We start from the raw sequence: 23,837 nt of genomic DNA on the forward strand, positions 1-23,837 counted from the left end.
CTCGGAATTTTAAGGACTGGAAGACCAGAATCGGTGATTTCGCCGGCAATGTGTTCTGGGAGGCAGTTCCATAGCCGGACAGCAGAGTGAAGAAGAGAGCCACTGTACAGGGAGCATGTTCTAGCAACTTGGGGGGGGGGGGGGAAATGGCGTGCGTGGATTTGCAGGGTTGTGCAGACACACATTGTGAACTAGACCCAGGCACCAACAACAAACAGTTAGACACTTTCCCCCTAATCGCGGGTGAGGGATTTTAAATGCTAAATCTTTGCTCTCAGAATGTTCCCTTTAAGAGCATCGAGTGGGCAGTTTTTATTGCCACATTTCGCCACTCCAGCCCTTCTAGAACATCGTGGGATGCACATCAGTCGCGACCATCTATGTCTCTAAATCGGCTCGAGCTTCCCATAAGTCACGTGACTTGGGTGCTGCCACCCCCAATCTGAACCCCTCCCCTCGCCCCGCCCACTGTGAAAACAGACGCCGTTCCTCCTCCTACGTGCAGCTCACTTCTGCTCGCTCCTTCCTCTCATCCCTCATCACCACCACCACCTCTCATCCCTCACCACCACCACTAACCACCTCGACCACCAACAACCACCCTATCATCCCTCACCACCACCACCACCACCCTCTCTTCCCTCCCATCCCACCACTCATTCTCCTCCTCCTCCCCCTCCCTGCCCGGCACTCCTCCTCCTCTCTGTCCGTTTTGGCGGTGGGAACTTCCATCTCGGGTTCCCTTCCCTCTCCTTTCCCCATTCATTGCGTCCTTGACTCGACTCCCCCCGCCCCCGTGATGGTTGTCCCAAGAGTCACGCCACCTTAGCAATGCACTAGAAATCATCGCAACAATTCTCTGCTTTAAATGGACGCGTTTTGACCTCTGTCGGTGTGTCACCTCCGAGGTCGACACGCGGATCCACCAATTATACTTTTAGGTTTTTTTTCGGTAAAGTCACGTAGGTAAAACATAAGTAATAATAATATAATTGGAATAATAGAAATAAAAAAAGGAAAAAAAGCAATATTATTTATTTATTTATTACCTACGTGACTTAACCGAAAAAAAAATCTAAGAGTACGAATCCTTGCAGTCACGAAAGCTTCAAATCTAGAATTCACCAATTATGTTAATTTATTTTATAATTTAGATTTACTTCTGCTTACCCTGCAACCTGGAATTGATTAAACTTAGCGTTGGATACATTGCCTGCTGAACAAGATTCGATGCTATAATAAACTGTTCATTGCCGTTAAAAAAAAACACCACTTCTTCGTGCCGTGCAACACATTTCATTTGACGGTCACGAGCGCCCTCGGGTGGACAAGTCGGGTTGTGGCATCTCACGCAATTATCGATCCAACTCGCGAAGATGACCCAAGGAGGGTGGGGGTGGGGGGTTCGTGTCCAGGCAATGGTGTGGTGGGGGGGCACAGCACAGAGGTCGCAACCGGGTACCCGATACCCGTACCCTACCCGATACCTGGCTGCGACCCTGGTGCGGCCGGGTACGGGTAGACCGTGAGTCACTGGTGAGTAACCGTTTGTCACTCATTTCCCAACGTCTTGTCTCTTCTCACAATTCAAGTTCCTAGAATCAACCCACCCGCGCCTGCAACATGGCTTCATCCCAGAGGTCGCAATCGGGTACCCGATACCCGCACCCGTTTACGACCCTGGTGCGGCCCGGTACGGGCTACGGGTAAGGAATCAAACCCCGTTTGCGACCTCTGGCACAGCAGAATGAGATTGATCGACCTCCCCACCGAGGTCGTCTACAGAAACGCCTGCGGCTGTTGTAGAACAGAATCGCGTCGAGCCGGGGTCGAGGGTGTTTGCTGGGGGAGCGCAGCCACGACGGGTCATGGGGAGGGCAGGCGGTCACCACTGCCGCCGCCGCTCACGGAGCCCTCGCCCTCGCTGTGGCTCCGCGCAGAGTGTGGCGCCCCCTGGCGGGCACGGAGCGCGCTGGGCACCTGCAGACCCACTCGCACCGTGAGGCCGCCACACCACACCTGGTGGGCGGGGGATGCAGCAGAGGGGGGGGAGCAGGCAGGGGGGCTCAGAGGGATGTTTTGGACGTGGAGAGTAGAAGCCCCTCTTAACGACCACTCCTGTTAACGACTAATCGCTTAACGAAGGGCCTCCATGGAGCCCATGTGTAGTGTATAGTGTAGTGTATGGTAGTGTATAGTGGTGTAGTGTATAGTGTAGTGTATAGTAGTGTAGTGTTTAGTGTAGTGTACAGTGTAGTGTATAGTGGTGCAGTGTATAGTAGTGTAGTGTATAGTGTAGTGTATAGTAGTGTAGTGTTTAGTAGTGTAGTGTATAGTAGTGTAGTGTATAGTAGTGTAGTGTATAGTAGTGTATAGTAGTGTATAGTGGTGCAGTATAGTAGTGTAGTGTATAATGTAGTGTATATTGGTGCAGTGTATAGTAGTGTAGTGTTTAATGTAGTGTATAGTAGTGTAGTGTATAGTGGTGTAGTGTATAGTGGTGTAGTGTATAGTAGTGTAGTGTATAGTGTAGTGTATAGTAGTGTATTGTATAGTAGTGTAGTGTATAGTAGTGTCGTGTATAGTGTAATGTATAGTGGTGTAGTGTATAGTAATGTAGTGTATAGTGTAGTGTATAGTAGTGTAGTGTATAGTGTAGTGTATAGTAGTGCAGTGCCTCGATAGAGTCCAATGTGTTCGCTTGCCGACCGTTCCCCTGTTAGTGGCGGGCAGTTATAGATACACTAAATATTAATTCATGCATTGATTAACCATGTTTATTTTTATACTCGCCTTTTGCCCGTCCAGGGACGGGTGTATTTCAGTAAAACTGAAACTTGCAAGCGAAACGCAGTCCGCGACGTGATATTCATTGCATCCATTCGTGTGCAATTTGTAAGTGCGCGGTGACACAGACTTATTTCATTTAAAGGTTATAATCCCTTGTTCATCACGACGTCCTTTTTACTTCGATGTCTCAACAGCGTTACGGAGACCACGTGACGTGAGGGTTCTGCCTTTGTAGTGAGGGTTGTGAGTTGACGCCGAGGGGGGGGGGAGGAGGGGCCTCGCCCCCATGTGGAGTGACGTCACCTGCACATGATTATTAATGAGGGGGCCTGTTCGATATGGAGTGACGTCATCTGCTCATGATTATTAATGAGGGGGCCTGTTCGATATGGAGTGACGTCATCTGCTCATGATTATTAATGAGGGGGCCTGTTCGATATGGAGTGACGTCATCTGCTCATGATTATTAATGAGGGGGCCTGTTCGATATGGAGTGACGTCATCTGCTCATGATTATTAATGAGGGGGCCTGTTCGATATGGAGTGACGTCACCTGCACATGATTATTAATGAGGGGGCCTGTTCGATATGGAGTGACGTCATCTGCTCATGATTATTAATGAGGGGGCCTGTTCGATATGGAGTGACGTCATCTGCTCATGATTATTAATGAGGGGGCCTGTTCGATATGGAGTGACGTCATCTGCTCATGATTATTAATGAGGGGGCCTGTTCGATATGGAGTGACGTCATCTGCTCATGATTATTAATGAGGGGGCCTGTTCGATATGGAGTGACGTCATCTGCTCATGATTATTAATGACGGGCGGGTCTATGTGGAGGACGTAACCTGTTCATGATTCAATCTTTATTTGAAGCTTTCGTGACTGCAGGAATCCATACTCGTCGGTTCTGTCGGTAAAGTCACGTGGGTAGAAAACTATAGATCACGACGTTTCGATCGCAACACAAGCGGCCGTCATCAGGTGAGACAAGCACAGCAGGGAAACTGCTGAAGCTTAATGAGGGGGGGCTGGTCGACTTGGAGTGACGTCACGAGCGTTAAGGACATTCCTGGGTGATTATAGCAGGTATTATGTGTTTATAATGTTGTTAGTATCTTTATGTATTCATGTCCACTGTTTAAATAGTATAAAGTACGTTTTGTGAGTGAGAAAGGGCTAACTTTCGACGCTATCTGAACACGTGAAGCCATTAACGTGCACCTCCTATACACTCGCTTCACGACCGAATCACTCCACGACCGGTTTCGTGGAAGCAATCACCGCCGTTAAGAGGTAGGGGGTTCTACTGTACGCTGAACTTCTTTCGCACCGCACGTAGCCAACCGCAGTGATCAGGGGTGCTGGGAAGGCGAGAACAACGCCACGGTTAGCACCACGACGTGTGTACGGATTCGCACGCCGGCGTGCCAACAACACCCATCGCATCTCGGGACGTCCCACACAGACGTCACGACGGGCACGGTGCAGTTCGTAGCGAGAGGCAGTCAGCCACGGGGGGGGGGGGGGGGGGCAACGACCCCCCCCCCTTCACCCCAGCCACTTTCCGTGGGTTCCAATGGCTTTGTCTCCGAACCGGGGATTGTGATTCACTTCCAGAACCAAATTGTCCCCGTCATCGAGTGTCGTCTGTCCCGTGTTCGGATTTGGTTTCTGGGCAGTTCCACGGTTCGCGACGCACATTCCGAAACGCATTGAATGGTGTGGGGCGGTCGTGAGTCGCATCGCGAAGTGGATTTTTGCACGGGGCGCATAAGGTGGATTTTTATCGGCGAATGCGTTGAGTTTTGATATTAAACGTGAATAGATATATTTGATAATAGGGGGTTTTTCCCATTTTTTCTGGCAACAAAACTGAAACCTTTTTACAAGGATTCATGTCTGCATTAACCACAATACTTGCAGTCAAAATGAAAACAAAAACACACTCTGATAACACTCAGGGCCGGCCCGAGGCATAAGCGAACTAAGCGGCTGCTTGGGGCCCCCTGGCCACCAGGGGGCCCCCGAATCGTTTTTTTTTTTTACAATTAAATAACTTAAACAAGTGATATAAATGAATTAATGAATGAATGAATAAATGATTCAAGACAAGAAAATTCTGTCGACAACTGCTGCTTTGTCACGGCTCACGGATGTCACGGCTCATTGACAATTCGCGTGGGCGCGGGCGCGGGCGCGGGCAGGTGCGCGCAATTGTATTCGTTTATAATATTCGCTATAACATTATAGTGTGACATTTGTGTCAATAATCTTCTAGCACAGATGAGTCTGCGTGGTGGGAGGGGGGCCCCCAAATCAAATTCTGCTTAGGGCCCCCAAGAGGCTCGGGCCGGCACTGATAACACTGGTCAATACACTTTTTCTGGCATAAGGTATTCCAACGGTTTTAAGGTAATTTTGGGGTGCTGATTCCAAATCTGGCATCAGTTTTTGTCTATCACATCAGGTTTTTGAGATATAAAATATTGCATTTTCAATAAAAACTGCAGAAGAAAAATATTAAATAAATGTGGATATCTACATAAAATTATATTATAAACACACTGTCCTAAAAATACAGCACCATATTTTAACACTAAAGCAGTCACTGACTCGCAACAACTTGCAATCATAAGTGACAGAGTTAAAATCAATAAAAATGGGGTATGCCGATAGCATAAAAATGAGATGTGATAGAGCAAATCTGAGATCAGATTTGGAATCAGCACCCTGAACTTAGTCTAAAACAGCTGCAAAAGTCCAGGCCAGAAAAAAATGTTTTTATTTTGTTTGCTGACCAGTGTTATTGGATGGGCGACGGACGTTCCCACGTTTCCCGGCGACAACTTTCCCGAACCGAACCGAACCGCCGCTGCTCACCGAGAACGCGGGGTGAAGCGGCTGCGAGAACTTGGTCCGGAACGTGTAGAGGGTCTGCATCGCTTCCGGGTCGTAGAAGGACAGCGTCCCTGTCGAGACGCCAAACACACAAGGACCATCCACGCGGTCTCGAGATGCAGGGGAGTGAGTGGTGGCGCAGCGGTTAGCGCAACACACGATCAATTCGGCGACCTGAGTTTGTGATTTCTGATTGGGTACACGGCCATCCCCCCCAACCGGCGTGGTGAAGTATGGTCAAGGAGCCCCCATGAATGACGCGGCTTAGGGAGGCCTTCATCTTGCAGTGGATTACCGAAGGGGCAGTCGTTAATTGGAGTACGGAGACACACACACACCCACAGTGAGGGTTTGTTAACAAGTCCTATAAATTTCGATTTAAAGCTTTCGTGACTGCAGGGATTCATCTTCTTGGTTCTTTCGGTAAAGTCACGTAGAATGGAAATAATAAAAATTAAACATAATAAAATAATTCTCACGATTGTCTTCTCGACAGACCTATTCTTCACCGGAGGACGGCTGCTTGCGTTGTGGCCGAAACGTCGTGAGAATTATTTTATTATGTTTTATTTTTATTATTTTATTATTTCCATTCTACGTGACTTTACCAAAAGAACCAAGAAGATGAAGTCCTATAAATAACTGTATAAGTGAGTGTGGGGTTGGGGGAATTATTGGGTAGTTTGACGAGCGGTAGGTAGGTAAGTGGTTAGGTGAATTGTTAGGTGAGTGAGAGGGTGAGTAGGTGGATGGGCGGCTGACTGAGTGTGTTGAGTAGGGGGCACAGGTGCATCGGCCAGTCATCTCAGTCAACCCGTGGCACCTGGGTCTGTCCCGTAACCTCCTGCAAGCGGGCGTTCAACACTTCACGTGGCCTTAACGTGCACATAGCCTGGCACAAGCGCCGTGGTGACGTCACCGCCACTTAGTGGCGAATGGCGGTTGTTGTTGGGCAGGTAGGTGGGTAGGTAGGTGGGTGGGTAGGTGGGTAGGTAGGTGGGTGGGTAGGTAGGTGGGTAGGTAGGTGGGTGGGTAGGTAGGTGGGTAGGTAGGTGGGTAGGTAGGTGGGTGGGCAGGTAGGTGGGTGGGTAGGTAGGTGGGTAGGTAGGTGGGTAGGTAGGTGGGTGGGTAGGTAGGTGGGTGGGTAGGTAGGTGGGTAGGTAGGTGGGTGGGTAGGTAGGTGGGTAGGTAGGTGGGTGGGTAGGTAGGTGGGTAGGTAGGTGGGTGGGTAGGTAGGTGGGTAGGTAGGTGGGTGGGTAGGTAGGTGAATGAGTTAATGTGTTTATGATTGGATCCTCGGGTGTTTATGAACACTGGAGCGAGGGACGTCAATCAGCAATACCTCTGGGTAGTACGTGTTATTTTCCAATTGCTTCTGCCTCAAAAGTACATACAATGGCTATCATTCCCCACAAACATTGCTTTTGTGACCAGGACAGTGATATTTTGAAAGGTACCTATTTTCGATGAGAGAACGCGGTGTGCATTTGTGTCATTCCTTCACGTAAAGTCCTGGCCACAAAGCAAAGTTTGTGGGGAATAATAGCCATTGTCTATACTTGCAGCATAAGCAATTAGAAAATAACATCATGGGACCTCCTTTGCCAGTACCAAAATATGAAAATAGGTTTTCCCCTTTTTTCTGGCAACAAAACACGTGTTAAGATGTTAAAACACCAAACTGAAACCTTTTACAAGGAATCTGGTCTAACACCGTTTGAGACTAGGCTCCAAAGAAAGCTGTCTCTGGTGTGGACCAATCAGTTTCAAAGACAATGCAAATATTATCAGAGTATGTTTTTTGTTCGCATTCTGACCACAAGCATTGTGGTTAATGGAGACATGATTCCTTATAAAAGGTTTCAGTTTGGTGTTTTAACATCTTAACACAGCTGTTTTGTTGGCAGAAAAAAGAGGAAAACCTAAAAAATAACACTTACTACCCAGGAATAAAAATCGTGTTACACAGTGTTAGTAAGCACGCGAGTGAGAGCATGACTGAAACAACACAAAACCGAAGCGTTCCGACAAAGAGAACACCGAGCGAGCGGGCAAGGCGAAGGAACCAACGAAGGAACGAACGGACGAAGAGGGACAAACGATCGTCACCGGCGCCGTAGTCGCAGTGCACCCCGATGCGCGAGGGCGGGTAACGACGGAGTGGCTCCTCCGGCCTCCCCGCCGGCAGCGAGGCCGGCGGACCGGGCGACGACGACGATGGCCCTGGCGCGGTTGTCGTGCTTGACGGCCAGCGAGTGGACGCGGGGCCCGGCCGCCCAGTGCAGGCACCACGACGCCGCCGTGCGGCCGAGCGCCTCGAAGCGGCCGAGCGAGCGGTAGGCCACGCCGACCGCCACGGCCCGAGAGCCGGCGCTGACCGTGGCCTCCCAGTACGCCTGGCCGCGCGCGATCGCCACGTTGCCTGCAGCGTCCGCGGGGACGGGAGCGGAGGTGGGGGGACGGGGGAGTGGACGGATCACGGAGAGAGCGCAGCTGGGGACACTGTCCTGGAGGTGATGAGACAAAAAGGAAGGTGCCGGTAATCTTGGCGGCTCAACGGGGACGCGTGGCGGTAAGCGCCGACCCCGCCCGCCAGTGGCCGTGTTCGGGAGGGGTTGGTGGATCACGCGAGCAGATGGCGCTGCAGAGAGCGAGGCCCTCGTGAACGCGTCCGTGCGGACCTTTGGGTCCGATGTTGCATTGTCACACCGCTCCTGAGGTTTGCCCGATCTTGGCGGTTTAAAGACGATCCATACACTCACGATGCATGCGTTTAAGCACGTGCATTGAGGTGGACAATGGTGGAGGAGGATGGTGGAAGAGGAGGGTGGAGGACGTGGGAGGAAGAGGAGGTGGGTGGAGGAGGATGGTGGAGGAGGGTGGAGGAGGAGGAGGAGGAGGGTGGAGGAGGAGGTGGAGGAGGGTGGAGGTGGGTGTATCACCCACCTCCACCATTGCGGAGGAGGATGGAGGAGGAGGTGAGTGGAGGAGGAGGAGGGTGTCTCACCCAGGGCTGTGTAGGATTCTCCCGTGAACCGCCCCCGGTGTGCGGAGCGCGGTGACGGCGGGCGGCACGATCCGGACGCCGCCTTCCACCCCGGGGACCCGGGAGGCGCCCTGGAGTGATGACAACGGCGGCGCGGGCCACGCACGACATGCCAACAATTGCCCAAGCTCTGCGGCCCTCGACATGTCAAGGTGTGTTCAGCGAATTAACAGGTGGGAGGAAACCGCAGGGGCCCGGAGAAAGCCCCTCGCGTGCTGAGCGAGCAACGCTTCCATCCCGTACACCAGGGGTGGGGAACGTCCGGCCCGTGGGCTGGACGAGGCCCGCGAAATCATTTGGTGTGGCCCTGCCAAGGCAACCGCAGGCGGGAAATTCAACAAATCTAGGAGAAAACCTGGAAAAGCAGTTGCGAGTAGCAGCAACATCGTCAACACCAGCTAACATCACACGCCTCGCCAAAGAGAAGCAGTTCCAGCCATCGCATTAGGGTGAGTTAATTAAATGTTTGACCAAATATAACATGCTAATTTTTAAGTTGATAATTTTGTATGGCCCGCGAATGGTGTCATGTAAATATCCAAACGGCCCTTCGGCAAGAAACAGGGTTCCCCACCCCTGGCGCACACAGACGACGCCGATGGAGACGAGCCCGCGGTTTGCTCGCTGGGGTCACGGCACCTCCACGGTGCCCACGGGAAGTCTCGCGGCGATCCACCCCCACCTCACAGGCGAGCCCTTGGGCGACGGCGGCGGCGTGGAGGCGGAGTGGGCCCTCGCTCTCCTCGTCGCTCCAGGGCTGGAGGCACCGCGTGGGGTCCCGGCCTCGGTCCTGGTCTCACCGGCGGCGCGCGCCACGGCGCCGCCCAGGGCGTCCCACTCGAGCGCGAGGCCCGCGACGCGCACGTTGGGGTGCGACGAGGCCCCGTCAACCGCGAAGACGAACGCTGCGCACGTACGAGGGCGGCGTCGTCCTCATCAGCGTCGTCGTAATCGTCAAGATCCGCTTCATCGCAGCGGCGCGCAAGGTGATGATTTGACCCGCGCCATCTCCGACCCTGGACGTTCCTTATCGTCGATTCATTATCAGATCGCGCAGACAACGTGCTCGGAAGGTGCGAATAAGTTGGCTGGCTTGGTTCGTTCTCCTGCCCCTGCGTCTCCCACGTACGGCGCGAAAGAAGTTCAGCGTACGGCACGCGCGTGGCTCGCGAAACGACGAGGGGGGGGGGGGGCGGCACGCACCGTGGGTCTCCAGGGTGAGGGGCAGGGAGCAGGGCCCGCGCAGCGCCTTGTTGCAGGCCCTCACGCGGAAGCTTACGTACGCGCCCTCCAGCTCGAGCCCTGCCACGGCACGGACGGCACGCGGTTCATCGTCATTATCGTCATCATCATCGTCATCATCATCGTCGTCATCATCGTCGTCATCATCGTCGTCATCATTATCATCATCATCATCATCGTCGTCGTCATCATCATCGTCATCGCCGTCGTCGTCATCGTCATCATCGTCATCATTGTCATCATCATCGTCGTCATCATCGTCGTCGTCATCATCATCGTCGTCGTCGTCATCATCATCGTCATCATCATCGTCGTCGTCATCATCGTCGTCATCATCATCGTCGTCGTCGTCGTCATCGTCGTCGTCGTCATCATCATCGTCATCATCATCATCATCGTCGTCGCGCGGAGCTCCGGCCGGCGTCACCACACTTCGTGGTTGCCGTTTCCCGGCAAGCCCCCAATGACACCAAAAAACTCCGATATTCACGGTCAAACCCCCCCCCCCAGCCGCCCCCCCCCCCCCCCCGGGGGATGGACATCTGGCAAGAGAGCCATAATGGCCATGTCACGGCACCAGTAGAGAATCGCTGATGTTCTGGGTTGTGGAGTGGAGGTGGGGGGTGGGGGGGGGGGTGAAGCCCCCAGGCTGTGGACATCTCGCGATGGGCTCCTAATGGTAACTGGGCTGGACCCGCGTGGGGGGGGGGGGGTGCATCACGACTCACGGTGGTGCGAGTTGGGGGGGGGGCGACTTTCCCTAATGACAGCTGCCCCCCCGCCCCGCCCCCCCCGGACGAACGGCGCCGGAGAACAAAGGGGGGGCTTTGTGGGCACGGAATAAACGACGCCGAGTGGCGGTGACGTCACCACGGGGAGATCGTGCCAGGCTAGGTGCACTTTGGGGCGACGTGAAGCGCTGTCAGGCGGTTCACGGGACGGGATAGGTAGGAGACAGTCCCAGGTGTTAAGGGTTAATAGGTACAACAAAGACCCCCCCTCATATAGCGTGACTCTTAGGGCAAGTGCTGTTAGCGAGCACCTACGAATACCGGCACACGAGGGGGTAGGTGGCCAGCACCACGCCCGACCGCCTTTGTCTCCCTAGTGGCGACGTCTACTATACGCCGCGTCAGTTACTCAATTGAGGCTGAATCGATCGAGGGGAGGCCCGGGACCGGTTCAGATAATTATCGTCACTGGTGTTGTTGGCCGCTACACTAACGCTCCCCACGACAGATAGCCACCTGTGATTAGCGCGGTTGGCTTTGTGCAGGGCCGCAAAAGTTCTCCATACATATATATGATGGGTAAAAAAATGGGTTTTACCCTATCTGGCAGAAAAGGGTAAAAGGGTCAAACCTATTCCTATTTTTAATCATTTTGGATCCTGGCAAAAAGGTCTCATAGATATACAAAACAAAGACAAAGATCCCCCGTATAGCCTTAACATAATATTGGGACAAGTGCTGTTAGCGAGCACCTATAAAGGCTGGACCGCCTTTGTCTCCCCAGTAACAATGTTTACACATCACATCAAGTACTCATTTGAGGCTGAGTCGACCTAGGGGAGGCCCAGGGCCGGTTCAAATAATCGTCACTGGTGTGGGCCGTGAGCGGGAATCGAACTCGTTTCACCGGGTTCGTAGCGCAGCGCGTTAACCACTACGTACACACACATGCATACGACACACACGCGCATACACCTACACGGACACGCGCGCAGCACCTGTGCCAAAGGTCGCAACCGGGTACCCGATACCCGTACCATACCCGATACCCGGCTACCCGTACCCGGCCGGGTACGGGTAGCCATTTGCGACCCTGGTGCGGCCGGGTACGGGTACGGGTAAGGAATCAAAACCCGTTTGCGACCTCTGACCTGTGCTCAGGTAAGGCAGTGGCGGGGGGGTGGGGGTGGCGGTGGGGGGGGGGGTGGGGGGGGTGGGGGTGGCGGTGGGGGGAGTGGGGGTGGTGGTGGGGGTGGGGGTGGGTGGGGGTGGTGGGGGTGGTGGTGGTGGTGGGGGGGGGTGGTGGGGGTGGGGGTGGTGGGGGTGGTGGTGGGGGTGGGGGTGGGTGGGGGTGGTGGGGGTGGGGGTGGTGGGGGTGGGGGGGGTGGTGGTGGTGGTGGGGGGGGGTGGTGGGGGTAGTGGGGGTGGGTGGGGGTAGTGGGGGTGGGGGTGGCGGGGGGGTGGTGGTGGTGGTGGGGGGGGTGGTGGGGGTGGGGGGGTGGGGGGGCTCTCACCTGCGAGGCGGTGCTGAGTGTCGCTGACGGGCGGCGTTGGGGTCCAGCGCTGAGTCTCGGCTGGCGGCGGCACGGCGGAGTCCGACCGGCAGTACTCCACCTCGTAGTGACTCACCTTCTCCGGTGACCATGGCGACGGCGCTGATGTCCATGACGACGACGATGACGACGACGAGGACGTCGGTGACGTCCATGACGACGTCGACGAGGACGTTGACGATGGTGGCCACGTGCCCGGCGCGGGGGGCATGGCCCAGCAGAGGGCCGCGGCGTTGTCGGCGAGGCGGCATCGCGACGACACGAACTCCGGCGCGCGCGGAACTGCAGACAGACGTCACGGACTTAATATATGTGTCGTTAAACCCGCCACCACCCGACACAGCCAATTAGTGAGGGTTGTCACGTCAACCGAAAGTGGCCAATTCGTCACTAGTACAGCACTAACCGGTGTGTTGGAGAGCCAAGCCACAGCATTTACAATCTGAGTACGACGTTTCGCAAGTAATTACAACCAGCTTCGTCAGGCGACGTTTTTCACAACGACAAACGTCACGACGACAAACGTCACAACCGCAAACACAACGCAGCATGACCCTCGATTCAAGTATCCTTGATCCGGATCCTCCGGTTCCCCCCCCCCCCTCCAGACACATTTAGAATCAACGTCACGCGTTCACAGTATTTTTGGCTGCTTGCTCTAAATTTCCACACGATGATGAGCCACTTTTGTTGAGCTATCATTTGTGATGACCAGGTCGCTTCTGAAAAACAGCTCCATAGCTCAGTGGGCCTCACCTGGTGAAATAGGTTTGGGCAGCGATCCTTCACCTGGCAGGAAAGTCAGCTGTTCGAGCAAGGGGGTGGCGCTCACCTGGCAGGGAGGTGAGCTTCTCGGCTTGATCTCCCCTCACCTGGCAGGGAGGTGAGCTGCTCGGTTTGATCGCCCCTCACCTGGCAGGGAGGTGAGCTGCTCGGTTTGATCGCCCCTCACCTGTCAGGGAGGTGAGCTGCTCGGTTTGATCGCCCCTCATCTGGCAGGGAGGTGAGCTGCTCGGCTTGATCGCCCCTCACCTGGCAGGAAGGTGAGCTGCTCGGCTTGATCGCCCCTCACCTGTCGGGAAGGTGAGCTGCTTGGGTTGATCGCCCCTCACCTGGCAGGGAGGTGAGCTGCTCGGCTTGATCACCCCTCACCTGTCGGGGAGGTGAGCTGCTCGGTTTGATCGCCCCTCACCTGGCAGGGAGGTGAGCTGCTCGGTTTGATCGCCCCTCACCTGGAAGCAAGGTGAGCTGCTCGGTTTGATTGCCCCTCACCTGGCAGGGAGGTGAGCTGCTCAGTTTGATCGCCCCTCACCTGGCAGGGAGGTGAGCTGCTCGGTTTGATCGCCCCTCACCTGGAAGCAAGGTGAGCCGCTCGGTTTGATCGCCCCTCACCTGGCAGGGAGGTGAGCTGCTCGGTTTGATTGCCCCTCACCTGGCAGGAAGGTGAGCTGCTCGGCTTGATTGCCCCTCACCTGGCAGCAAGGTGAGCTGCTCGGCTCGGTCGCCCCTCACCTGGCAGCAAGGTGAGCTGCTTGGCTTGATCGCCCCTTAACCGGCAGGAAGGTGAGCTGCTCGACTTGATCGCCCCTCACCTGGCAGCAAGGTGAGCTGCTCGGCTCGGTCGCCCCTCACCTGGCAGCAAGGTGAGCTGCTTGGCTTGATCGCCCCTTAACCGGCAGGAAGGTGAGCTGCTCGACTTGATCGCCCCTCACCTGGCAGCAAGGTGAGCTGCTCGGCTTGATCGCCCCTCACCTGGCAGGAAGGTGAGCTGCTCGGCTTGATCGCCCCTCACCTGGCAGGAAGGTGAGCTGCTCCAGCAAGGCCTTCTCTTGGGAGAGGTCCACCACGAAGTGGCGCAGGTCTTGCGCCACTGTGCGCACCAGCGGCACGCGGAACGCCGCACTCGCCTGCACGCTGGGGTCACGGTGGGGCGACCCGCGCGACGAGACGGAGAGAGTGGGGGGGGGGGGAATATACACAGGTATATATATACAGGGACTCCTCTATTTACGATCATTCGACTTACAAACTTTTAGAGATACGGATCGAGAGTCGTAAGTTCAACCGCCGCACAACAGATGGCGGTGGTGGCAGAAAACCGGTGGCATCTACACGACGTTTAAAGCCATTCCCCGTGTTCAGTGTACACGCCTTACAACATGTTGGGTAATCGACAGGAGTAAAGTTTGACTTACGAACAATTCGACTTACGAACAGACCTCGGGAACCTAACTCGTTCGTAAGTAGAGAAGTCCCTGTATGTATAATGTTTACGTTCGAGATGCACGCATCGACGGTTCGTTCACGATTCTGTTGCAGATTGTGTGAACTAAATGTCCCCTTTGCGAGAACTGAAAGAAAAAAAGAGACGAGACGGGCGATGCGGACGAGCGTGCAAGAGAGACACGTCGACCAAAGACAGAACGAGACATGCGTTTTACCGATGGGCGAGACAGCGCGGACAAGACGATACGCCGTGAAGACCGGCTCGACAATTGACCCAGAATCTCGGCAATTCAACAACTTCAGCAATTGTTTCTTAGCTGTGGTTGTCCCACCTGATGATGGACGCTTGTGTTGCGCCCGAAACGTCGTGATTTAATTTTATTTTATACCTACGTGACTTTACCGAAAGAACCAATCCCTGCAGTCACGAAAACTTCAAAGCTAGATTGACTTTAGATGTTGTATTATTATGAAAGGATAGTATTCATGTAGGTATTGAACGTGCAGCCTTAGCAGGCTGTTGGGGCGAGTGCTATTAGCGAGGCCCTATGAAGGCCGGCAAGGCACACGATGGGGTGGGTGGCCAGCACCACGCCCGGTCGCTTTTGTCTCCCTAGTGGCAATGTTTTTACACACTGCACTAGGTACTAATTTGAGGCTGAGTCGACCTAGGGGAGGCCCATGACCTGTTCAGATAATCGTCACTGGTGTTGGCCGTGAGCGGGAATCGAACCCGGTTTGCCGAGATCGTAGCGCAGCGCGCTAATCGCTACACCACCGCTCCCCACACACATACACACACACACATACACACACATACACACACATACACACACATACACACACACACATACACGCAAACACATGCATATGCAGACGTACAACTACAGAACCGCCATTCGCCACTAAGTGGCGGTGACGTCACCACGGCGCTTGTGCCAGACTAGGTGCACGTGGAGGCCACGTGAAGTGTTGAAGGCTCGCTGGCAGGAGGTCACGGGACAGACCCAGCAGGTGCCACCGGTTCACTGACCGAGATGAAATGACACACGCACACACGCACACACACACGCACACATGCACACACACGCACACACGCACACACACGCGCACACATGCACACACACGCGCACACACACACGCGCACGCGCACATGCACACACACACGCACGCGCACACACACACGCACACACGCACACACACGCACACACGCACACACGCGCACATGCACACACGCACGCACACACACACGCACACACACGCACGCACACACACGCACACACACACGGCAGATACGTAAAGCTGGAACCTACCCGTCTCTTATATATTTGGCGGCCTTAGTGAAGCGTGCAATAGGAAGAAAAAAAGGGATATTATCATCGTCATGATTTGACATTTGACAGTTTGGTTCAAAACAACAATAGGCAAATAATTAACTTGTTACAAACTCACCGGTACATTGTTAAAAATATTTTTTTTTTATTTGACATTTCATCACGAGACATATTCCAGATTTAGACAGCACTGTGGTGAGCCAGTGGGTTTGTGTGTGGGGGAGCGGTGGCGCAGTGGTTAGCGCACTGCGCTACGAACCTGGCGACCCAGGTTCGATTCCCGCTCACGGCCAACACCAGTGACGATTATTTGAATCGGTACCGGGCCTCCCCTAGGTCGACTCAGCCTCAAATGAGTACCTGGTGCGATGTGTAAACATCGTCACTAAGGAGACAAAGGCGGCCGGGCGTGGTGTTGGCCACCCACCCCCCTCGTGTGCCGGCCTTCATAGGTGCTCGCTAACCGCACTTGCCCCTACAGTCTGCTAAGGCTACACGGGGGATCTTTGTCTTTTTTTGCCCGCGTCACCTCTGCGAGCTGGGCGCAGTCGCTGGAGCCGAGGGCCTGGGACGTGGCGGCGAGCAGGGCGCGGGTTCCCTGCGTGGCCGCTGTGCACACGGACACCTGGGTCTGTGCACGTGGCAGGCAGAGACACACGTGGCAGGTCGAGACACACGTGGCAGGTAGAGACACACGTGGCAGGGAGAGACATACGTGGCAGGTGGCAACAGAGACACGTGGTAGGTAGAGACACACGTGGCAGGTAGAGACACACGTGGCAGGTAGAGACTCACGTGGCAGGGAGAGACACGTGGCAAGCAGCAACACAATCACACACGTGGCAGGCACATACAGACACACACGTGGCAGGCACATACAGACACACACGTGGCAGGCACATACAGACACACACGTGGCAGGGTAGATTGACGCGAGGAGGGGGGGGGCATCACCTGCAGCTCGTGCATGCGCACCGACTGCTCCCGGCGGATGCGCGACTCGAGGCGCTCCTGGACACGCGCCAAAGTGCAGCGCAGGGAGTCGAACTCGGTTCTCAGAGCCGCGAGGGCGGCCGCCGAGTTCACCTGCACACACACACAGACACGTGGCAGGTCAGTGACACATACAGACACGTGGCAGGTCAGTGACACACACACACACACACGTAGCAGGTCAGTGACACACACAGGCACGTGGCAGGTCAGTGACACACACAGACACGTGGCAGGTCAGTGACACATACAGACACGTGGCAGGTCAGTGACACACACAGACACGTGGCAGGTCAGTGACACACACACACACGTGGCAGGTCAGTGACACACACACAGACACGTGGCAGGTTAGTAACACACACAGACACGTGGCAGGTTAGTGACACACACAGACACGTGGCAGGTCAGTGACACACAGACACGTGGCAGGTCAGTGAGACACACAGACACGTGGCAGGTCAGTGACACTCACACAGACACGTGGCAGGTAGCGACACACACACGCGACACGGGGAGAGGTGCATGCGCGCTATCATCGCGGTTGTTTTATGTTTTGCCTGGTAACGAGCACGACTGGAATACGGCTGGTGATACAAAGGACGACGTGAACAATTCTCAACGATGCGCCGGTAAGTCCGCAACGAGTCGGATTTAATTGCCTGGCTCGAGTCGGATTCTGCGCAACCCCCCGGGGGAGCGATGGCTTCAAGCAAAACGAAGTGAAAAATAACAAATATATTACATCATGGGACCTCCTTTGCCAGTACCAACATATGAGATTAGGTGTTCCCCTGTTAGAACACCAAACTGAAACATTCTTACAAGGAATCATGTCTGCATTAACCACAATGCTTGTGGTCAGAATGCAAACAAAAAACACACTGATAATATTTGCATTGACTTTGAAACTGATTGGTCCACGCCAGAGACAGCTTTCTTTTTAGCCTCGTCTCAAAACGGTGTTGACTAATCAGTTTCAAAGCCAATGCAAATATTATTAGAATGTGTTTTTTGTTTGCATTCTGACCACAAGTATTGTGTTTAATGCACACATGATTCCTTGTAAGAAGGTTTCAGTTTGGTGTTTTAACATCTTAACACAGCTGTGTTGTTGCCAGAAAAAAAGTGCAAAAACTATTCTCATATTTGTTTTACCCTTACTGGCAATAAAACGTGGGTTGTGTTAAGATGTTCAAACACCAAATAGATTTTACCTTTTGCGAGGAATCAAGCGCTGCATTAACCACACACAGTACATGCGGTGAGCATGCAAACATAACATGGCTCTAATAATGATTATTAGATCATTGTTTTTTTAAACTGATTGACCTACACCAGAGACAACCTTCTTCATGGCCTAGTCTCACCACCCGTGTCAGACCAGAGACCACCAAAAGGCGAACGGCACAAAGACAACCCCACACGTGTCAGATCATTCATAGCTCGTGGTTAGCGGCTGTATCATTATCAGAGCATGTGTGTTCATCACAAGTAATGTGTGGTTAATGCAGACGTGATTCCTTGCAAAAGATTTCTATTTGGTGTTTGAACATCTTAGCATCTCCTGCTTTATTGCCAGAGAGGGTAAAACCTCTTCTTATTTTTCACAACTTTGATACTGGCAAAAAAATGCATCCCATGATACAGCTGCTCACACAGAGCTATGAATGTTCTCTGATACGTGTGGCATTGCCCTTGTACTGACACGGGTGGTGAGTCCATAATCAACGTTTTTGGGTTTAGATCGCGTTATTTATAAATGTGTCGTAACCCTCCACCACCCGACACGGCCAATCAGTAAAAAGGTGTCACGTTGACAAAAGACAAATAGTTCACTGCTTTAGCCCACCGGTGTGTTGAAGCGTTAAAACACAACATGTACAATTTGTACTCAAATTGTACTCAAATTGTAAATGTTGTGGTTTCGCGCTTCAACACACCGGTGGGCTAAAACAGTGAACTAATTTGTCTTTTGTCAACGTGACAACTTTTTTACTGATTGGCCGTGTCGGGTGGTGGAGGGTTACGACACATTTATAAATAACGCGATCTAAACCCAAAAACGTTGATTATGAACAATATTGGTCGCGAAATGCCTACACGTGTTAAACGGGTGGTGAGACTAGGCCATGAAGAAGACCACTGTCTCTGGTGTAGGCCAACAAGGATCGTAGTGGGCGATCATGCGACGGGAAGGGGAGCTGGGGTCAGGAGCTCACGGAGCTACTGGAGACGCTTAGCTAAGAGGGAAGAGCTGCTGCTGATGATGATGATGTCACCACCTCGAGGCCCTGCTGGGAATCCCGCAGTGACGACACGAAGTTGGAGATGTCGTCATTTTTCGACACGAGCGTCTCGGCCAGAGATCGAACCTCGACCTGCGTCGCACAAACACAAAGAAGGCAATGATCATGCTCTTAGTTCTTTCGGTAAAGTCACGTAGGTAAAAAATGAAATAAAAATTTATAAAATAAAAATAAAAATCACCTACGTGACTTTACCGAAAGAACTAAGAGTAGGAATCCTTGCAGTCACGAAAGCTTCAAATCTAGAATTAAGGCAATGATCCCCACCACGTATAGCCTTCGCCGGCTGCTGGGGGCAAGTGCTGTGAGCTATTCAAGAGCCGAATGGCTCACAGGGCTATACCAAATAAATGAAACTGAAAATGAAATGAAACTGAATAGCAGCACCTGCGAAGGCCGGCACGGTGGCACACAAACCGGTGTGCGTTCAGTACCACACCCGGCCGCCTTTGTCTCGCTCGTGGCAATCTCTTTCACACATTGCAACAGGGTACTCATTTGAGGCTGAGTCGACCTAAGGGGAGGCCCAAGCCCGCTTCGGATAAACGTCACCGGCGTTGACCGTGAGCGGGAATCGAACTCGGGTCCTCTGGGTTCCGAGCGCAGCGCGCTGACCACTGCGCCACCGCTCCCCAAGCCCAACGCGGCACACGAGGGGGGGGGGGGGAGTCCAGCATCACGCCCGGCCGCCTTTGTCTCTCCAGTGCTGCATCAGCGCACTCACGCGGAGTCACGGACCCGCGTTGCCCAGTCGGCTGCAGTGCGGTTTGATAACCCCCCACGACCTTCATCCAGCAGTGGATTGACGGACGGGCTGTCTGGGTGTGCACCAAGGCCGTGGCCATGGAGTCAACATTGGGGGTGACCAAATCTTTCAGGGGGTCTGGGGGTCCCAACCCAAAAAAAAAAAACGAATTTCCTGCCTAAAATATTAAAAAAAATGCACTAACACATGGGATGGACTTTTTATTTATTTTTTACAATAACGTATTACATTGCTCTGTTTTTACTTTTTTTACATTTCTTGTTTCATTGTATGTAATGTTTGAGATTAGGGATTAATAAAGTACAACCATAACCACAATCATATTAACAGAAATCTATGCATTGATTTATATGTAAACAAGTCCAGATATTGTGGTCAAGGTTTAGCAAATTGTTCTTTTTATTTACACAGCATAGCAATTATCATTACTTTTTTTATATTTTATAGCAATATATTGGGTTGGACATTTTGAGAATATTTGAATATCGGAAGGGATGTGTCCCCCCCAATATATTTTAGAATTACGGCCTTGGTGTGCACAGTCAAATATCGCCACCCGCCTACCGCCATACGTGTACACGCGCGCGAACGTGCGTCTGTGTGTCTGTGTGTGCGTCTGCGTATCTGTGTGTGTGTCTGCGTATATGTCTGTGTGTGTCTGTGTGTCTGCGTGTGTCTGTGTGTGTGCGTGTGTGTCTGTGTGTGTCTGCGTGTGTCTGTGTGTGTCTGCGTATATGTCTGTGTGTGTCTGTGTGTCTGCGTGTGTCTGTGTGTGTCTGCGTGTGTGTCTGTGTGTGTGGCGGTTAGCGCTACGCTGCGCTACGAACCTGGCGACCCGGGTTCGTTTCTCGCTCACGGCCAACACCGGTGACGATTATCTGAACCGGTGCAGGGCCTCCCCTAGGTCGACTCAGCCTCAAATGAGTACCTAGCGCGGTGTGTAAACATTGCCACTAGGGAGACAAAGGCGGCCGGGCGTGGTGCTGGCCACCCACCCCCTCGTGTGCCGTTCTGGCCTTCATAGGTGCTCGCTAACAGCACTTGCCCCAACAGTCTGCCGAAGGCTATACCGGTCGTCTGTGCCTTTTGTGCGCGTGGTTCTTTTTTTAAAAAGAATATTAAGACATCGTCAGCTTAACCCTCCTTTATACACCGGGGCATTTGCTCGTTCCTCGTGCTGGGAAGACACACGTATCACATCGCACGCGATGATATCACATTTCCTCGCGACATCTGCTTCCGTCCATCTGCTATGCGGAATATATATGTGTCTCAGACCTCCCGAAACTCGCAACGTAATTGCCGTCAGGGGCACAAATAATGTCGAGTTGAAGTGGCTGGCTGCTCACCATGATACCGACGTAGTCGTAATAATAATAATCGTAACGTTCTATTAGTTTGACGTTTTGAAGAATATGGAGGCGATTGTGATGGCAGAATTTACAGCAGGGCGCTCAGCATAGGAGCTCCTCATATCTGCCGCAATGGGAGTTGGTAAAAAAATGATTTAATATTAAACACTCCGGCCTTAAAAATATATATATGTGAATAGTAACCGTCGTTTCGGGCAATGTTCTGTGAAGGACCATTGCCTGAAACGTCGCCTATAATAATACTTCTTGGTTCTTTCGGTAAAGTCACGTAGAAGGGAAGTAATAAAATAATAATAAAACATAATAAATAATAAAATAATATTATATATAATAAACATAAAAATAATAATATAATAATATAATATTCTTTTATTATGTTTTATTTTTATTATTTTATTACTTCCCTTCTACGTGACCTTACCGAAAGAACCAAGAAGATGAATCCCTGCAGTCACGAAAGCTTTAAATCGAAATTTATAATAACACAGTTGGGTTTTTTTTTTTACACCACGGTGTTATTAATATTCAACTCGTCATCATCACCATACAAGCGTCTCATTGCCATCGTTGAATAGAGAGATGGTGAAGAGAGAGATCGTGAGTGTTGAAGATTGCATTGCAAATCCATTGCTGTTGTGACCACACGTACGCCGTGCCGAGTTCGATTTCTCGCCCAACACCGGTGACTATTGTCTGAACCGGTTCTGGGCCTCCCCTAGGTCGACTCAGCCTCCAATGAGTACCTGGCGCGGTGTGTAAACATCGCCACTGGGGAGACAAAGGCGGCCGGGCGCGGTGCTGGCCAGCCAACCCCTCGTGTGCCCGTGCCGGCCTTCATAGGTGCTCGCTAACAGCACTTGCCCCTACAGTCTGTTAAGGCTATACTGGGGATCTTTGTCTTTGTGTGTATTTTTTTTCTTCCTCCCACTATTCGAGCCCGTCCTGGGCCTCCTCTAGTTCTACTCAACCTCAAAGGAATACCTGGTGCGGTGCGTAAGCATACAGCTCTGGAGAGACAAAGACGGCCGGGCGTGGTGAGTGTCACACCACCCCATTGTGTGCCTATACCGGCCTTCACCGGTGCTACTTGCTTACAGCACTTGCCCCAACAGGCTACACGGGGGAGATTTGTTTTCTCACTAGGACAAACGTGCACTTGCAAAATGTGTTTTATCTTTAAATGAACTGTCTTTTTGCTTGTTACGTGGAATATACTTTTTTAATTTTAAACATCGAAAATAAAATATACCGCACTGAAAAGATTCACAAAAGGACATTTAACCTGAATCATATCGAAGCTCCACTTCCCCGTGCGTAGTATATAGCATCGATAAACGACCACGCTGTACACATATTAACAATAACAACAACAATAATTACAGCAGCGACGTTTGCTGTTGACGTCCACTCGTCCAATGTGAAATAAGAAACAATGATTCCATACTCTTAGTTCTTTCGGTAAAGTCACGTAGGTACAAAATTAAATTAAAATTAAAATAAAACAATTAAAATCACGACGTTTCGGAGGCAACACAAGTCTCCGTCATCAGGTGGGACCGTCACAGCCAGATTCGACGGAGACTTGTGTTGCCTCCGAAACGTCGTGATTTTTATTGTTTTATTTTAATTTCATTTTTTACCTACGTGACTTTATCGAAAGACCTAAGGGTATGAATCCTTGCAGTCACGAAAGCTTCAAATCTAGAATGATTCCATAGTCGGTGTCGAATCACTGCATAGATGTCAACCCCTTATCAGTGCCCTACCTCATTACAGACAAATTCAGACCTTATTGGTCACCCCGTGCTCCTTATAAATCTCAACGTTCATCCTACAAATTCCCATCACAAGGGAGAAACACAAACAAATAGATTACAAAAAAATGTTTGCCCGTATGGACCAGAAAACTCAATGTCCATGTACAAGAATACGGAGCAAACCGTATGGGTTCACATGTATGATAGTGTAGCGTATAGTGTAAGGTATAGTAGTGTATAGTGTAGTGTATATTAGTGTAGTGTATAATAGGGTATAGCAGTGTATATTAGTGTGCAGTGTATAGTACAAACTTGTCAACCCCTTAATCAGTGCCCTACCTTATTACAGACCAATTCAGACCTTATCGGTCACCCCGTGCACTTTATACATCTCAACGTTCACCCTACAAATTCCCATCACAAGGGAGAAACACAAACAAATAGATTACAAAAAAATGTTTGCCCATATGGACCCCATAACTCAATGTCCCTGTACAAGAAAACGTTCGTGTCGCGGCCACAGTCTCTGGGCAGAAGAAGCGCCCGATTCGAAACACCACGCTGGTGCCCACCACGATGGCGTTTAAAAGCCACATCGCCTGCGCGTGTTCAACGAGACTCACTAAGAAGACTCTGCAGGGAGAGTAGCAACACTTGGTGATCCCCCCCTCTCCCTCTCTTTACGATCAGTGGAAACAAGAAGATGCTCGGTGTATTCGGCACTTTGCTTCGTTCATCATTTCGGATTTTTTTTTATTTAAAATTTTAAAACTTGGCTTTATGTAAACCCCCCCCCCCTCTAGCTCACTCTCTC

At 52.0% G+C, this 23,837-nt stretch overlaps 1 protein-coding gene across 1 annotated transcript; it reads right to left on the reverse strand.

The window, feature by feature from the left end:
• Positions 1 to 1,866: 1,866 nt before the first annotated feature.
• Positions 1,867 to 23,619, reverse strand: LOC144949211 (fibronectin type III and SPRY domain-containing protein 1-like). The gene is made up of 12 exons (XM_078879100.1): positions 23,545 to 23,619; positions 19,101 to 19,199; positions 16,780 to 16,911; positions 16,355 to 16,456; positions 14,058 to 14,172; positions 12,227 to 12,547; positions 9,943 to 10,041; positions 9,422 to 9,644; positions 8,701 to 8,810; positions 7,825 to 8,115; positions 5,658 to 5,764; positions 1,867 to 2,019 (listed from the first exon to the last, which is right to left on the reverse strand). The coding sequence occupies exons 1-12, from the start codon at positions 23,617 to 23,619 to the stop codon at positions 1,867 to 1,869; spliced, it is 1,827 nt and encodes a 608-aa protein (XP_078735226.1).
• Positions 23,620 to 23,837: the final 218 nt, after the last annotated feature.

This window comes from Lampetra fluviatilis, chromosome 53 (assembly GCF_964198595.1).
Source record: "Lampetra fluviatilis chromosome 53, kcLamFluv1.1, whole genome shotgun sequence".
NCBI lineage: Eukaryota > Metazoa > Chordata > Hyperoartia > Petromyzontiformes > Petromyzontidae > Lampetra > Lampetra fluviatilis.

Bases quoted from the DNA above. Each gene is read 5' to 3' on its own strand.
- LOC144949211 (XM_078879100.1), bottom strand. From the start codon at position 23,619: ATGTGGCTTTTAAACGCCATCGTGGTGGGCACCAGCGTGGTGTTTCGA. The intron at 9,645-9,942 runs GTGCGTGCCGCC...GTACGTGCGCAG, and splicing joins CCTCACCCTGGAGACCCACG to CGTTCGTCTTCGCGGTTGAC. The intron at 2,020-5,657 runs GTTCGGTTCGGG...CCCGCCCACCAG, and splicing joins CGGTGAGCAGCGGCGGTTCG to GTGTGGTGTGGCGGCCTCAC.